This window comes from Sparus aurata, chromosome 13, assembly GCF_900880675.1.
Source record: "Sparus aurata chromosome 13, fSpaAur1.1, whole genome shotgun sequence".
NCBI classification, from domain to species: domain Eukaryota; kingdom Metazoa; phylum Chordata; class Actinopteri; order Spariformes; family Sparidae; genus Sparus; species Sparus aurata.
The window spans coordinates 17061750-17080371 of record NC_044199.1 but is presented as its reverse complement, the minus strand read 5'-3'; the positions used below and the strand labels follow the sequence as shown (position 1 = coordinate 17080371).

General features: G+C 40.9%; 1 protein-coding gene across 5 annotated transcripts in view; it reads left to right on the top strand.

Annotated features, from left to right (window-relative positions):
* Positions 1-18622, top strand: part of dscama (Down syndrome cell adhesion molecule a) — a 91251-nt gene that overhangs the window by 46121 nt on the left and 26508 nt on the right. For all 5 annotated transcript variants that reach the window (XM_030438480.1, XM_030438483.1, XM_030438479.1 and 2 more), the window contains exons 4-9: positions 12171-12317; positions 13490-13768; positions 13978-14253; positions 14751-15047; positions 16395-16670; positions 18206-18484. In XM_030438480.1, the coding sequence (XP_030294340.1) occupies positions 12171-12317; positions 13490-13768; positions 13978-14253; positions 14751-15047; positions 16395-16670; positions 18206-18484 (1554 nt within the window). The remainder of the gene's footprint in view (positions 1-12170; positions 12318-13489; positions 13769-13977; positions 14254-14750; positions 15048-16394; positions 16671-18205; positions 18485-18622) is intronic.

Sequence of the window (18622 nt, the reverse complement as noted above, 5' to 3'; positions counted from 1 at the left end):
CACTGTGTACTTATAAGAAGTGCAATCTATGCACACCCCCACAAGGTAAAGTCAGGCGACCATTAAGTTAAAAGACCTCTTTCTGTGGATAGATTTTTTTGGATGATTTCACTTGCCGTCAGTATTTTTTGAATCACTTTAAGGGTTTTGATAAATGAGACAATATCACAATTGGATCAGGATAAAACAGCTTAAAACAGCTAATTTGTGTTGTAGAGTAATGAAATTATCTTGCTCTATTGACAGACTCTGATGATCATTTTATGAAAAATCTGGTGAAACTGAACACTAAAGTAAATGTCATGTCAAGATGTAGTTTGTGTAATGTTGTGGATGGAGGCTGCAGCTCCAGGCCATGATCACACAGGGTGACTCATTAGAGAGCAGCACTCTGTCTCTTCACTTTCGTCTACATAATCACTATAATGTAGTTTCAGTCTTTTCATTAATAGGCCGTCATACTCACAGCATGTCAGAGTGGTCTGAACTTGTCAGGATTTCTTTTTGAATTTAGCGTGGGCCATTAGTAAGAAAAATAACTGTTCATCCATTAATAGATGTGGGCTGTCAGTTTGATACAGATTTATGAATGAAAATGTTTATAATTGACTTCTAACTGTCTCTATATCCCCTTTACACTCATTGATGAATTTCTTTTTAGGGTGTAACTGTAGTCAAACCAGTTGTGTATTTTGGCCAGTTTAATGTGTTGCTTAACAGTGTGCTTCAGCACCATGGAGAGCTCCACTCCTCTCTGGAAGAGAGAGAGATGAACTCTCTGTCCTCTGAGATGTAGTAACAAAAGCTGGGAAGAAAAAATAACATTAAAGAGCATTCAAGAGATTGAATCTTTTAATAAGGCATTTTTCTCTTACTGCTAATTTGGTCATTTATTTGTGTGTTTCCATTTTTTCTCAGTTAATCAAAGTTGTGTAAGTGTATTTGTCTACATGATAACATGGGTTTGATTCTACACAGCTGTTGCTCTATGCATTTTGCTTTTGTAATTCTCCTGAAAAAGGACTTGTATTGTTTCTTGCAGATTTATTTATTTTGCAAACTTGAACCTGACTCCTAAATCTCCAACATTTCATAATAACAATCATTAATAATTGCTATTTTATAGTTAAAACCTTTATCAACATGTTTTATAGTTAATTAAACTTTAGTTTATAGTTATGTGACTGTTAACAACAATTAAATGTTTTACAAAAACCATTTACTAAGACATTATAAAGGTTAGTCAACATCTGTTGCGTCTTTCTAATGGTCATCGAAATGATATTTACAGATTAACTACACAGTCCTTATTAACCATTTACAAAGTAATACAAACATCATTTTCAACTTTACAATAAACAATCCTTTCATAAAGGGTTTATAAAGAATGTCATTGTTTATTAACAGTTTATTAACAATAAGTATTAACCAAAGTTAAATTAAACATAAATTAACCATGTATTATTGATGGTTATTACATATAAAGTATAGATATATTAAACAGCTTTCCCTTTTTGATTTGCAATGTGACTTAAACAGTTTTTATATCAGCAAGTTTTGCTTTTGCTTTGTTGATTATTGAGCTCATTCATCCAAAAGAAATGAAGTGACAACATGTCAAAAATGAAAGATTGGAGACATGCAACATAGCTTTAATCATTCACTGAGGTATATGAAATTCAGATGCTTATTTGGTAATTTTTTTTGTGGGTTTACATTTTGCCTCAGTTGACTAAAGTTGTGTAAGTGTATTTGTATATGCAATTGCATGAGTTTGATTCAACAAAACACTTTTTGCTTATATCACAATCCCGAAACAGGACTTAAACGTATATCTGAGAAATGAATGCATATTCAAAATTTACATATGAGGGGTTTCACTACAACCAACTGATTGCTGTGAGTCATTTGAACCCTTCTGTAACTTTCTGTGACTTTGTCGTCTCATTCATTCTATTGATATGGCTACTCGATACAAGAGTTTTTTGAAGCTAGTAGAATATTGTAGCATGACACATTAACATGTATTTAAACCATCTTAACTTTTTAAGCAAAACTTCCACTTGTAATTATTTTCTCAGACAGGTTGGTTGTAGCCAGACATTTGACAATGTTATCAGAGCTACATTTGACAGGTAGCTCTCCTATCTGTGTGTCTCGACCAGGTTTTAACTGATACAGTGATGTGAGATATTCACAAACACATTATTCACCTGGGATACTGTGGTTAATTTTGATAATGAATAATGTCCTTGTCATAACAACCCATACAATAATAAATCTCAATCCACACTTGGACAAGGGGAGGTGAGAGTGATGGAAATTAAATGTGTTTTTATCGTTTTAAATTTGAGTAAAAAAAAACAAACATATGGCTACAATGGTAGCCTACTTGTTTTTTCTTTACAGGAAACAAACAAACCCGGCATCTCTGTATAGATTTTACTGGTTTACTGTATGTAGAGTTAAAACAGTATCATTATCAACCCCATCATTTGAGACAGTTCAGTAGCACCATGGCACCTGTGATGTGAGAACATCCAGTTATTACTTGCAAAACTGTTCCCAGCACAGACTTTCTTCATACATTAAAAGAGTTTTGTTTCTTCACGGCGGGGATCACAAGTCTCTCTGCGTCCTCGTCTCTGTAAAGCAGTGCACATATGCCTCATCTTGCCACGACTTCCTCCCACTCTCTTTCTCCCACTCCTCTCTACCTTCATCTTTCTCCCACCGCTCTGTCCTTCCCTCCCCTCCTCAGTGTGGCTCCTGAATATTTAATAAGCCTGAATTACTGAGGCCCTCAACTGTAATGACGGGGAAATCAGACAATTAAATCAGAAGGGCTCCGGCTTTAAGTCTCACCTCCCCCAGAGGAGCCAGAGATTATTTAAAGTGGCACACTGTTTGATTATCTAATCCTCCTCTTGCCCCCTCTGCTTTACTCACAGAGCGGCATCGCCTGCTCCACTTGCCACCACAAATTACCATGAAACACCAATGAGCACTGTATTTAAGTCCTTTTCCATAAATGGGAATGTGGTGCAATGAAGTCTCAGGGGAATGGCACTATGGGAGTAACTCTTTTACACTCAGGATATCACAGTTTAGCAAGGGCTTGAAGGGGTTGTCTTGTTCTCACTTAGGAAATATAATTAACAAGCAGGTTGAGATGTGCGCATTTGCATGAAAAACACATTACTTTGCATTGAAAATGGCCCTCTGTTTGTGAATAGAAATGATTTCTGAATGTGTGTCAGAGGTATTATGGATTTTTTGCCCAGGTGGCACAAAGGGAATTCAAGCTTTTCCGTTTTTTTTTTCTTTTCTTCAATTCTGAGCTTTCATCAAGAACAAGTGAAAACAGGAGCATGAAGTGTGTGTGTATGTGTGTAAACAAACAATTGTACGGGACTCGCTAAGATAACCTTGACCTGCCACATTGCCCTTTGAAGTGAAAAGCTGCAGGACTGGAAACAGGCTCGGCGCTTCTTTTGCCTCCAAAACAAAGCCTGTTCTGTTCGGGTTTCAGCCATCAGTAGAATTGTTGTCAGCTTGACTTATTATCCAGACAAAGTGACGGATTGTGATGGAGTAGATACTAATAGCTTCCTTCATGCCTGCCAGTGCATCACACACACACAGAGGTTCTCACAGACAGAGATGAATATTCATGATTATACAGCTGAGGCTCAACACTGGCTCATTTAGTGTTGGCCAGAGAGAGGCCAATGATAGCATTGTAAACACACACCCATCAGGGGTTTAATAGCTCGACTCCAGTACTGGCTAATTACGCCGCACATGCAGCAATACACACACCGCAGATAGAAACACACAGGCACAGATTTGAAAGCTATTGTGGCGGAGATTTCCCTCCTCAGTTTTGATTCAGCAGACAAACATTTGTCTGGTAGAAAAAAAAAGTGCTCACACAGCTGCCTCCGAACAGTCTGCTGGAGAATAGAGACATCCTGTCAGACTTTGTCACTGTCTGCCAAATAAGTCCTGTGCAAATAAACTCCATTCTTACACTGCCCATTGTTTGATTCGTTTAGATTAGATGAGATAGAGTTTCATTGGTCTGTCTACACCAGTTGTGCCTGCAGTTTGCTGAACGTCGGAGCAGTGCTTCATAATGGACAGAGATGCTGACAATGATTTTAAAGGAAAATTCCGTAGCATTGCATAGTGGAAAAAAAAATGGAGAAAGCCTTTTGTGGCTCCAGTGAGAATCTGATAAACTGTGATGTCACTTGAGTCAGCATTGGTGGGAGCTGAGGAGTTAGAAAGAAGTGAATTCACCCGACCTCTGTAGACCACTTACCATCTTTAATGGAGGCTAACAGCTCAAGGCTACACTAGCTGCTACTGAATGCGCAGAAGAAAAAAAGTTTGGTATTTTTGGTTCTGCTGGATCGATTTTTTACCTTTTTTTTGGAAATTGTAAACCATGACGTAGTCAATCACAGCCAACACTCTGATTCTCATATTAAACTGACATGACAGCTGCGTCCAAAATGTAGTTTTAAGCAAAATCATTTTCCTGAAAAAAAAAAACACCTTATACTATTAAAGGTTGTACTCTTAAAATGCTCAACCTTAAACCTTGTAGCGGTGAACCTTTGCCATCTCAACAACCCATCATATATCATAACATTTTTTTTCTCCTTTTTATATCGTTTCATATCTCAATCTCAGATGTCTTGCAGAACATCGCTGTGAAGACAGACAGTATCTAAAATCTCTCCTCCTTTTAACACGACACAGGAATGTGGGGCAGCGCTGAGGCCAAGTGCCTCAGGGTTTAAGCTTCCCTGTTGCCTCCTGATTTGAATATCGTTCAGCGTCCATTTGCATCTAGTTTTAATAGCATTTTATTCAGTCAAGCAGAAGATGACATCTTTATCTGTGGTTGACATATGAGGCCGTTAGCCTCAGGCTAGCGTGTGTCTAGTTAATGAGCAGAGGGATGCTGCCGCTGATTAGGAGCGGCAATAAAAACGCTCAGCCTTCTAGTCTGACTCAACTCTGTAGTGAGCAGAGAGGGTCTAGACCCAGATAGGCTGCTTTCTGTTTGTAGTCCAGGTGTGATGAAAAATTAGGCCAGTTGTTTGGTTTGTGTGTGATTTTCTGTAGTTCTGTATTTGTGCAGTTATGGGGTCCCAATATACTCCCAACTCCTTATAGAATGGAGAGAGTTTTACTCTTTTTCCTGGTCATGTGTGCCTTTTTATATCCCTATGTGCAGTTTTAAGGTGCAGGGTGTTTACAGTAGTGGTCAGTTGAGTCTGGTGTCTATGGGATCAGTAGCAACTTGTCTCAGAAATAGATAACTGCACTTTCTCAACCTTAATTTATGGACTATAATAGACTACATGTTGTCATTTTTACACAATTCTTAATATATATCAAGTAACAATTGTTTTCATCCTTGATTAATCTGCTAATCATTTTCTCAATAAATAGATTCATTGTTTGGTCTAATAAAGTCAAATGCAATAGAATATTCAGTTTAATATCACAAAGAGCAATTTGGTATATTTAAACACATACATTTTATGTATGAATGTGTATATACATATATATATATATACATACATATATATATAAAGAATAAGTTGGAAAATCAGTTAAATTCCTGCAACATTTAATTTTGTGTATTAATAACTAAAAAAGAATAACCTTTAAAGTGAGACAGTGATGAGGATTAAAATGTCTCTTTCCATTGTGTGTCTAAGCAAAGAAACATTTGACTGGACAGTCTACGTGTGCATGTTTCCACCTCTCCACCATTTACAGTACTGGGAATATTGCTTGCTAAGCGAATGGTAGCCAGTGAGTTGCCATGGCAACCGCAGCAGCTGTCAGTGTGGCTCCTGTAAGAATGACAAATGATTTTTATTAGAGGGGCTCTAAATTGGTGGGATCCCCCTCTCCATAGAGATGCTTATCCCAGCCTGATCAAACTGGAGTCACTCTGCCAATAACTCTGACCAGGCCTAATTACAACACAGGCCCTCCTGGGCTCATCATACACTCATTATTACTCACAGACTGCACCCGCAATTCTGGCGCCAGTCACTGTGTGACATTTTCATAGTGGGGAACAATGTGGCATCGCATATGGCGCTATAATGGCTGCAGTCTCAGATTGTTAGAGATCGTCTTTGCTAAATTTTATTGTTACTTAATGGGAATTAAATTTGGCAGCGCTTCTCATAGATGGAGCAATGCAAGAAATCCTTTTGTGAAATGTTAACTCTTAAGGGCTGATCACACCAAGAACAATAACTATAACAATATCAACAACTCATCAGCACACATCACTATAACTATAACAACAGTTATAGTGGAGAATCAATTTTCTGGAATCACTTTCAGAGCAATTTGTTGAACGGTAGAAACACTGACAGCCAATCAAAATCCATCTCATTTTACAGGGCCTTCAACTAGTTTAATTTTGGGGTCATTTTCCTCAAAAATTATGTTGCGGGAGTGCTTATAATATTGTTTTATGACTCTATCTTACCACTTTCATGTAAACTCAATTGGCAACTGGCAATTAAGAAACATCGTTTCACTCATTAAACACTTGAATAAAGGTATAGTAGGCAAATGCAAATTACACATAGCAGTCATTTTTTCCAGAGACATACTGCCATACAGTCTTTGGTGCTTATAGGGTCTTGTTTTCTCCTTATTGATATCCTCTTTGATGATTGCCATGATAATTGATGTCGACTAACAGAGTGCTGGATTCTCTTCATCTGTGTCATCTTTGAAAATGTTGCTTAAACCATACCCTTTTGGTTTTTGGGGGATGGGGAGGGGTGTCTGTCACAGCTCATCAGTATCTGTCTTCCTAAGCTGCCAACACAGCTGAAGCGCTCAGTGCTTGCTTGGTGTTAAGGTTAACAAAAACGTATCTTTCGTTAGTGTGGATGCTGAAATCGTTATCAATATTGTTCTGGTTCATTTTTCCAAATCATTTTAACTCTTAACATCTGCTTGTCATATTTATTTTGTGTATATATTTGTTCTTCAGTGTGATCACAAAAACATACATAATCTCTCCTCAAATCTATGCAACACACGCTCATTTTTATTTAATTTATCCACCACCTGAAGAAGATTTTCTAAATCAGCTCTAGATGCAGATAGGTGCTGGTTTGTTAGTGTGCAGCTGTACAAGCAGCATGGGTTATACTTTTTTGTGTCAGGCTGTATGACATTGAGTGGCCAAGGTTACGGTGACACCGTAGGCCCTGGCTGTCTCCAGGGACCTCACTCCACTTGCTAATACACTCCAAGACAGTTGCACAGTGGGGACACTGCCAGCAGAGTGATGAGGAAGCAATTTTTATCTGCATTGTTTAGCTGACTCCACGGGTTGCCCTTAAGTGGCATCCAGACTGTTGGTGTTGATAGGTCAGACCATTCAAAGCTCTTCCGAGTCTGAGGAATGCAGGTTGTTCAAGGTCATAAGAAAACTGATGGGTCTCTTTTTTTTTCTTTTTTTTTTTCTAACAAAAGGAGTCAGGGGTATACAAATAGGCTCGCTACTAATGTCCCCATGTTTTCAACAGAATTCTGTCTTGGAAAAATAAAATACTTAGAGGATTTGCTGCATGCAAGGCTGCAAAGACATACATAGATATACTCGAGTCAGTGTTTGGATCATGTCACAATATCTTTCCATCGTGGTATGTGCAGTGCTTTGCTTTTCAAACAGCATATTTGATGAACAGACAGACAAGAAACAGAGAGGTTCCCGTTGAGATCTTGTCAGACAGACAGGGCTGACATTTTTTTGATAATTGCTCTGCCTAGCCATGATCTGAATTAGCATATGAAAGTTGTGTCTTTTTTCCCTTCACTGGGAGCGCATAGCTGTAAGCTAATTTGTAAGTCATTTTAGATGATAGAGAGTGGTTGTATCCCAGAGGTGCTCTTTCCCTCTTGATCCTTTATTTTCTCTCTCTCTCTATCTCTTCTCTCCCTCCTCCCATCTCATCTCTCCTCCACTCATGTCTCAATCATAGAATACTGAAATGACTCAGGCATCCGAGGTAACTCTTTGAGCTGTTTTGAGGCAGATGGTCACTCAGCAAGCATAGGTTAAAGTGCTCAACTATGTCATCGCGTGTCAGTGTCTTCCACCTAATTGGAAATCCGTCTGTCTTAGTCCTTGTCACACGTTAAGTTAACCTGTGGGACAAGTAACAACACATCCACGCTAGTCCGATCCTTGGTGAAAAGTGCAACAATGGTGTTGTAATGTGGCCAAGACTCAGCCCTTTCTCATTGTCACTATTATATGTCTCGTGAGCAATTTAGGTTTCAGTGAAAAACTGCAAGGCCTCTAAATTTGAATGAACAAAGAGTCTACTCGCAGGCTCAGTGAGGCTTATATGGAGATTAATTGAAGCTATTGAGTGTGGATCCACAGAAAGAGACTTGTGTTTGTGGCACCGTCGATGCCAAAGCAGCTGGGCGAGCCGAGGACGGGAAGAGGGGACGACTGATAGTCCAGCAAGCCACCTGGGGTGAAGTGAAGCCATAGTTTGAGAAATATACACTAATACACCCAGGTGTGGACACAAACGCATGCTCATATGTCTAGCATGTTAACACACACACACACTCACACACTGCAAGAACAGTGGAGGCTGTCTCTCAGGCGCTGTTAGTATGCAGTAGGTGGAGCAGAGAGGAGCGGGGAAAAGCGTAGTGGAGCGCCTTCGATCGTTATTATTGACCATTCCTCCATGCAGCTGTATGCTGCATAAACACATTCACACTCACACATGCGTTCACACACACAAAGACTTTAATATGCAGACACACAAGCCAGTGGGATTTGAGATAACTGCAGTGGTACGAGAATACACAGAAATGCCCTCAGCTTACAAGGACATGCACATAGAGTACAGCAATGTAGGCCTGCAGCTCTATGAGAGACACTTAATTCTGTTTGATGGTAATGAGCACGATGAAAGAAATAGAGTCCGACCAAGAGTCAAGAATGGGATCAAAAACAATAACCTAAGGCACTTAAAAATTTTATATTTTTCAAATTAAAGGTTCACTATGTAAGAGTTAGCAATACGTAAAATTCTGACTCCAAACCAATAGGGGGCAGGATATCACCGGAGTACACGTTAACTTGGTCGGACTGGGAGCTCGAAGCATCACGGGAGTGTTGGTTTTTTACACTGCTTGTTCAGTCGCTTTTGGCCTTTGAGGGGCCAGGGCTAGCAGGTTAGCATGCTAACCACAGTAAATATCCCTGCAACAACACACAGACATTGTATCGTCAAAACTGTTATTTCCCTGCATTCTGTTAAATGTTGATTCTTAGAAATGATTACATATTGCACCTTTAATACCAACCACTTTTGTTCTTATTGCAGTGGTTAAAGAATTGTCACTTATTAATTTACCTCCAGCTCCAGAGGTTTACAACTCTTATTATTGGCATTCATATTATTTGCCTTTTCCAAACTTCTGCATTTTTCAGGCACTGCAGTGGTCAGCAGTTTACCTAGAAACTCTTCAAATTTCTCATTTTCATGAAGTTGTGGCAGTAGTCCAGGCTCAAATGCTTATAATGATGTACATTATTTGTACAACTGAAGCAGAAACACATTAACAAGATGCTACTTTACATTCAGCTACTTCTGGGGTCATGCATACTGCGGGGTCATATATTGGAAGCTGCAGTGTTTCGTATATCAAACATATAATCCTCTAAGAGATCCCCATTCTGTTCAGTGAGAAATCCATTTATAATCAAGAGCCAGTTTGCTGGGAGACACACACACACACACACACACACACACACACACACACACGTAAAAACACATAACATGCATTCAAAACACAGGCATACTCCCCTCTCTTCCAACCTTGGCTTTTTGTCACAGTGACAGGCACTCTGTTCTAATGAAAGCTCATCCCTCTCATTCATAAGCCTGCCTTGTCAACTTTTGATGCCAGACAACTTTCAGAGGGAAAGCAGGGGGGAGAAGATGCAAAGAGGAGCTTGCTCTCCTGTTTTTCTTTGATATATGCTTTCTCTGAATTGTCCCCTTCCTTGAAAATGAAATGCATTTGCTACCAGCAAAATGTAAATTTCATAATATTCCCTCGCTTGTCTTTGTTGTATGATTAAGGACTACAGACACACACGTGTGTGAAAACTTCCTCTCTTGCCCCCTCATTTTACTGCTGGTTGTTGGTCATAGGCATACTAGAGCATCTTGACCAATAGTTGAAAAACTCCTCCAGGTTATTAAGTCCATGGTCTCTCATTTCTAACTAGGTCATCACGTGCTCACAATAGCATTCTCACTACCCTCTTTTGTGTATTCCTCCCTTTCCTCTGTTTTCTCCACCCATTTCTCTCTGTTCTCTCATTCATCCCTTTATTATTGCACCATAACTATAATCTGTAAACATGTTAGAAATCATGTCATTCACTGCATTCACAGTGTGCGATTGTGAGAAGTTCAAAGATTGTTTTCCAAGTCTTACCAAAGATTTAGCTCATTTTGCGCTGAAAGAGTTATTTCCCAAAAGATTTCTTGTTATATTTAAAAGATAAATAAATAAGGCCTGTAAAGACCAAATGTAATTTTAATGATGTTAGCAGTAAGTAAAGATTTATTGTTGGGGTTGTTGCAGATAAGACTGTTAACACAATGATCACAGGTTCCACTTTTACACCTTGTGTCATTACTTTAGCATGCAATATGCAATCATCTGTACCAGTACTATAAATCTGTGTTAAACTGTCATGACAGGACTAAATGAGAGTAATTCAACACCCCATAAACTCTACATTATGATATCTCTACCAATATTGCCAGAATCCCCAAATGTACGGCAGCCCCATTTGATCCAAGCTCCAGATAGGCTTCTCCATCATCGATGACATGAAATACCCCAGCAGCCACCGGCTACAGCACACATCACTCCTCATAAACACTGACTACCTCTCTCTACTTCCATGTGTTCACACAAATTAGCATAACATCAGCATGATATTAGCACATCCGACTTGCATAGCTATGGCTTATCAAAGCGCTCTGTGATCCCTGGCTCCCTGCGCTTTAGTCTGGAGCAGAGAAAGAAAGAGAAACTGAGAGAGAGAGAGAGACAGAGAGTTTCCCCCCAGAGAGAGTGGGAGAAGAGAGCGATGAGCTACATGATAACGAGCTGTGTTACACCGCTACACAACACACAGCCTTGTCACAGCGCCTCAGAGCTGTGCTGAGCTAAATGGGCTGCAGCAGATGTTTGGTGACTACAATCACAGAGCTGCGTGCCTCACTTGACTTGCAAATATTTGCTAAGAGACTTCAAAATTGGATTTTTCTGTATTTTCTTCTTTTAGAATGTGTAAGTTAGTGATTCCAGTGCATATGAATGAACACACACAGTACGTTCTCTTCTCACACCGTAGGACTGCAGAATGTTATTTGTTATACTGTAAAATGCTGGTTGTCTCCTGTGATGAAATCTGGAGGCAATTCATGCTTTGTTTGTTCCTTTCATGTGTCACACACACTGTTCCAGACACCGCTAGTTAGATTTTGGCAAAACATAGAGACAGTGTATTTGATCCAACTGGTCTTATTCAGGATTACACTGATTGGTTGTGGGGGTCCAATGGTGTGGGTAAAATCTAGGTGATATTTGTGTCACTGTTTGGTTAGTGAGTGGCTTCACCAGTAGAGGACAATATGTAATTTTTTGTCAATCAGAATGTCTGTAGTGGTGAAAAAAAATACATTCAGACTAGACTTCATTACTTTTCATGAAACTCTTATTGCACCAGACAGTCAAGCTGAGAGGGGATCAATGAAATGAAAAGTGCTGATGGCTCCTGCTCTCTTTTGAGCAGGTTGAGTCTGCAGGCCTTCATGTTCTCACAGACATGCTTTTCAAGAGTGTTCAACTTTATACTGACTGACCAGTGGCAAAGTTCAGTATTTACAGGTCCTACAGTATAAAGGTGACATATTTGGTGCTTATTGGCCCTTAGGTAGTTAGAATGTTCACAGGAAAATAGTACCATTAAGACCTGTACTGTAACTGTTCAAAACTGTACGACACTTCAATAATGTGCAGTGTATTAATAGTTTTTATTTATTTATTTGCAGTGTCACGGTTTCTCATCACTTCCACGGGAGCCCTGTATATCCTGGATGTGCAAATGGAGGACGGGCTGTACAACTACAGGTGTATGACACGCCATCGATACACAGGAGAAACCCGACAGAGCAATAGCGCCCGCCTCATTGTCTCAGGTAAGAGAACAGCAGAATATCTAGTCTGGAAACGATGCTGCAGCAAACAGTATTAGCTAACACCCTGCCATATGACTTCATCTACCGTTTATGAAGTAGATGATATTATACTTGACTATAAAAGACGTAGATAAACCAGCTAATGTGAACCACAAAAAAACTATAACATGCATGAAACCTTGCTTTCTTAACCTTGTTTGTTTGTATCTCATTTCGTTTTGAGCGTAACTGATCATTTTAGCTGGTTTCAAAAACAGTGTATGCAAAATGACAGCAGACCATATGGAAATAAATGTGTACTTGTTAGAAAAGATCTAGAAAAGTTGAATAGAACAGAGACTGACAGGAAAAAACACATGAATTAAAGAGGGGATGACATGTGATAAAGGTCATTAGGTCTGCGCCAACACTGGTTAGGGAGAAGGCTTCGGGATAGAAAATGCCCTTCTCTCATTAAACCGTGAAGGGGCACTCTGATTTTAAAGATGAAGATCATTTTATTCGTCAAGACGAGTAAAACTCAACTTGTGAAACAGTTGTATAGTGTGTTCTGTTGCTGTGATGGGAACGTCAAAATGTAACCCTGCTGGTGTCATCAGGGTCATCTCAGATTGAGCCAGACAACTCTGCCTAAGAGCTTGTTTTTAATAGAAAGTCTGTGTTTTGAACTTGGGACCTGTATGTGCCAAGCAAGATAGATCTCAACCAAAGACACTATTGAGTTGCATGATAGAAATTGTGGCTTCAACTTTTTTTTGGCGCTTGAACCATACTACCATACTACTAGCTTCAATTTTGACAATCTTTTTATGATCTTTCTGCTGTCTGTCCCTCAACATTATCTGTAGTGATGAATTGCTCTCCCCCCTCTGAGGTAAAAGATTTGTGTGATAGTGCAATTATGTGGTATTTTGTGGTGCTCCATAGGTTCTGGAACAAGAGTGTGTGTCAGTTCACCCACCCCACGCCACTGTGATAACCATGAAACATCAGGCACCCTCAATAGATTCTTCACTACAAAATATTAGCCTTTTGCCAGAGATCAGTACTAAGGGAATAAATAAAAACATTCTATTCCACACACCAATCCCACTTTAAGCTCTTTGTCTTACATGGTATGTATCAGAAGTCTTTCATTTAACCTCCTACTCTACCCTATATTCCCCCCGCAGACCCTACCAACTCAGCGCCCCACATCCTGGACAGCTTTGAGCGTCGTGAGGTGATGGCATCTCACCGAGTGGAGTTGCCCTGCAAGGCCTCTGGTCACGCCGCACCCAAATACCGCTGGCTAAAGGACAACCGGCCACTGGAGCCCGACACACGCTTCAGACAGAGTGTGACAGGCCTGCTGATAGAGAGAGCCCAGTCCAGCGACACAGGGACATACGTGTGTGAGGTGTGGAATGGATATGGCAATGCTGAGGTGGTTGGCAGGCTGCTGGTCAAAGGTCAGTGCTCATGGGCTGTTGATTTTTATCAGTGTTTATAATGACTCAATACAGGAGCCATCTAGGAATTTAAAGATGCTGAATCAGATTTTTGCTCCTAATAGCATTTTTTTTTTCACTGGTAAAATAATCATAATGCTTTTGTACAACTAAAGAAAACAGTCTTCTATTCGAAGCAGCTGATGAGCTCTTACCTCTCCAACCTGCAGAGCCCCTGAAGGTCATAGTGAGCCCACGGAAGGTGAAGGGCAGCGTGGGAAGTCAGGTTTCACTGTCCTGCGGCGTAACTGGCTCCGAGGAGTACCAGCTGTCCTGGTACCGCAACGGGGAGCTCATCTACCCAAGTAACAGCGTACGCATGACGGGCCAAAACAGGGAGAACCTGGTCATGGCTGGTATGGCCAAGAGTGACGGAGGAGCCTATCAGTGCTTCGCCAGACATGGCAAGATGTCCGCCCAGGACTTTGTTCAAGTCATACTGGAAGGTCAGAATTCACAGTGATCTTACTGAAGGCGTGTGGGTTGGATCATTCAGTACTTTATGTGGATGAGTAACTGAATGTATTGTCTTTCTTTGATGTGCATGGATATATATGTGCACATGTGAATCCAAACTGTGTGTCTGTGTTCATGTTCACTAGACAGTGTATGTAGTATAGATTGCTGCAGTACAGCTTATCTTTATTAGATTTTCTCCAAGAGGCTTGCTTACTGTTACACAAGCTGGGTTGCTGCAGTGTCTGCCTCCCATGACCACACCAATATAAGGAGAGTATAGATAATCAATGAGGTTGTGGAGCCAGAGAAAGGAGCTGTATTAATTTGCTTTTAATATAGCAGGCTTGAAAGAATCGCAGCGAGAAAGCAAATCAGTCTCCATATTCTCGTTTAAAAAAAAGCCTCAGATATGGTTTTCTAATCATCTATCATGACTAAACTAATAAAAAGTGCCTCACCTAGTGTTTCTCCTTCTGCTGACCAGATGGAACCCCCAAGATCCTGGCTTCATTCAGCGAGAAGGTCTACAACATCAATGAGTTTGTGTCGCTGTCTTGCACGGTGAAGGGCACGCCGGAGCCCCGGGTATCGTGGACTTTGGATGACGAGCCTGTGGTACGGGACAGCCGCCACCGCATCTCCCACTATACCAACACCGAGGGCCACGCGGTCAGCCATCTGAACATCAGCCAGACCCAGGTGCCTGACGGAGGGGTGTATCGCTGCATCTGCAACAACTCGGCTGGGACAGTTTCCTACCAGGCGCGAATAAACGTAAGAGGTGCTTGTCAGATCAACTCTTCCAACACACCATCACATACACACATCAGCATGTCTTGATTTGTTCTGTTTTGTAAATTTTTAATTGGCTACGTTTAAAGCGTCTGGATGTGCAGATGCTGAAAGAATGCCTGACTAAGTTTGTCAAGAGGTTTTCATTTGTAGACATCAGATGTGTTGCAAGTTCCTCTTACATTCAAAAGCCTGCTTTTGTAGCCTCAGAATAGGACACTCATGTAGCAGCACCTCCTATCATCAGTCATTGGTGTTAAGTTTTCTATTGCCCTGCTTCTTAGCCAACACCTGCTGATAGCTTTATATTCGAACGCCATTAGGGTGATTTAGTGTTGTTACCGGTGTATGACTGTAGTGCTATCTGCTCTCTACAGGGACATGCTTGGCTGGATTATTGTTGTCATGTAGCAGTAATACGGGAGCGCTCAAGCTTTCCGTTCTTGGTGCAAGGCTATTAGTATTTCTGTATTGCAGAGAGGGAAGGGTACTTTCTGTACTCTGATTGGTTTAATTTGATTGTGTTCATTCTTGCATGTTGTGAGGCTAAATAGGGGGATCCTCTAGCCCTTAAGCGAGGGTCCATGGATGCTGAATGCAGCCAAGCAATGAAGATAAATCTCCACAGGTGCCATTGCGGAGAAAGTGTAATGACTGTTTCTCACATCGTTGGCTTCTTAATCATGCTAAAGAGAGTAGCAACCCAGGATATGCTTGTGCTCAAAGTACACTACAGAGCCTAGTTAAACTGTCTTCTACAGTGCTTTAAAGAGAAGCCTAATAGTCCATTTCCCTGATAGACACTGAGCTATGGAAGCCTATTGGCTATTCTGTTGGTTTTTCACAAGTGTGTGTGAAAGCCGGCAACATGAGTAATGGTTTTGATAATAGCTTCATGAGTGGAGAAAGGGAACATTCCACTCTAATGCTTGTCAGAGGCAATCACAGTCGGCACCAAAGAGGTGGGAGCGATAGGTAATATTCACTACAATCTGAAAAAGAAAGGTACATGAGTCCCTGGTTCTGACAAGGCAGAAAGCACACTTGATGTGAATAGAGCAGAATGGGTCCACTGGTAATGATTCTGAGCCTGATTTGCTTTTTTTAGTTGCTTGGATGCCATTGAGTGTATACATGGATGTCTTAGTCAGGCAATTCCAAATAAACTTCCAAATAAATCTTGGTAATGCTCGATTTCTTACTATCAGAATGAATCAAGGCATGTAAACTTTGTGGTGTCTCGAAAACACACACAACACAGCACAGCTATCTTTGATACCACCCCCCCGCCTCAAAATCATTTTAAGAGAGTTGTCTCTCCAATGTGTCCTTCAAGGGCCTGCCAGCATCAGACCAATGAAAAACCTCACTGCCATCGCTGGCCGGGACATGTACATCCACTGCCGTGTCATTGGCTACCCCTACTACTCCATCAAGTGGTACAAGGACTCCAATTTGCTGCCATACAACCACCGGCAGCGGGCCTTCGAGAACAACGGCACCCTGAAGCTGTTTGATGTGCAGAAGGATGTGGATGAAGGAGAGTACACGTGTAATGTGTTGGTGCAGCCCCAGCTGTCCACGCACCAGAGTGTCTATGTTACTGTGAAAGGTATGGACCTCAGTGCTATGTCTTCTATTACAGTTCCAGGGTTGTCCTTACCATCGTAAGGCTTAGGCAAGGCACACGAGCTGTTTTTGGCACCACCTAAGATAAATTAATATAAAATCAATGTGAAAGCATAAAAAATGACTAAATGACAGATCAAACGATTGTAATTGTAATTTCAGTTCAGTTATGTCAGTGTGTTATCTGCTGTAGCTTTTCCAATATTTGTGCACATAATAATGGTCCAAGATTATGTAAAATTGCATATTTTCTTAATCGAAAAAGTAAAAACTTTTTGGGGGTGGACATCCGAACCTAGCCAAATATGTGCGCTTAAATCCTCCACAAACCAAGGAAAAACACTGACTTCATGGCCTGGAAAAATGAGATTAGTTGCTGTTGCTGTCTGTAATCACGGGTACCCTGTCAGTATTATTACCAATCTAAAGAGTTATATAAGCAGTTTAGGCTAGTTACTTGAGATGTACATTCACTGTGTCATACACCAGTATTTGTTGAGTACACTCATGTGTGCTCCATCATTAATCTCTCAGTCTGTGAATACTAACACAGAATCACTTCATCAGTCTGAGCACTGACCCTGTGTCTTTCCATCTGGCGTACATGCTGTACATCACGTTCAAAAGATACATTAAAGCATCACTTCAGTATCTACTTTTCCTTGTCGCAGAAAACACAGATATGCAGAGGAATATTTGTATATCACAATCTGTAAAAAAAAAAAAAAAAAAACGCACACTCACATCACTGATAGCAAAACACCATCTCCATCATCCCGGCCAGCTTATCTGGGCCTCATCTGAATATGTAGCGGTGCTGAGCCGAGCCACATTATGATAACCTCAGATGGCTCTCTTTCTTCAATGACGCTGCATAATTTGAAATGTCAGATGGGCCAACTCCCCCTCGTCTCTCTCTCTCTCTCTCTCTGGCGGGTCCTGACGTGCTAAGGAGTGTGAGAGGGGGAAATCACACAGCGTAGACAAAGCTATGCCGCCATTCCGCCTCGGCTAATTTGCCTCTCGGCTGCTTAGCATTCCACCGCTGCCGAGAGGGAATCCCCAGGAGCCTATTATGCCTATTTTGTTGTGAATTAAATAAGCGCTGAAGTGCCGCTTATTCCAATGTTATTTTAAATCATTAATTTTCCAAAGCATCTGGTTCTCACGATGGCTACAGTGTCCCCAGAGAGAGAAAAGAGAGTGAGGGAGAATGTTATATGCATGTTGTTTGAGAGAGAATTCAGCCGCTCTACTTTGGAAGAGTTAATAAAATATTTCTGTCATTCCTGCAGAATCGCAGCATAATGTATTAATACTGAACAAGGTGATAAAGAGAGAATTATGTATAATGAGTTTCTCTGGGAGTGCTTTATGAAGTAGCTCAACCATGTCAGTTATAAACCTGTTGTTTTTTTAAACATATGTGAATTTTGATTGATTTAGAGCAACATTTGATGTTGTTTAAAGTAAATCATAAACATGTAGTGAAAATGAATTTGCATGTCTCTCTCTCAGTCCCACCTACCATCCACCCATTTGAGTTCCCTCGGTTTTCCATCGGCCAGCGAGTCTTCATCCCTTGTGTGGTAATGTCTGGCGACCAACCTGTCTTCATCACCTGGCAGAAGGATGGCCGGCCAATCCCGGCCAGCCTCGGCGTCACCATAGACAACATAGACTTCACCAGCTCCCTGCGTATCTCCAACCTCACGCTGATGCACAACGGCAACTACACCTGCATCGCACGCAACCAGGCTGCGGCTGTGGAGCACCAGAGCCAGCTCATTGTCCGAGGTGAGGAGGAGGAGACGGCTGAAAGAAATGGTTTGGAGGTGGTGGTGGAGATAGAAGAGGGAAAGGGGTATGAATGCTGGTAAATATAAGTGTGTTAAGTCACTTGCTATCAAAAGTTTCTGGGAGAAAACTGGATGA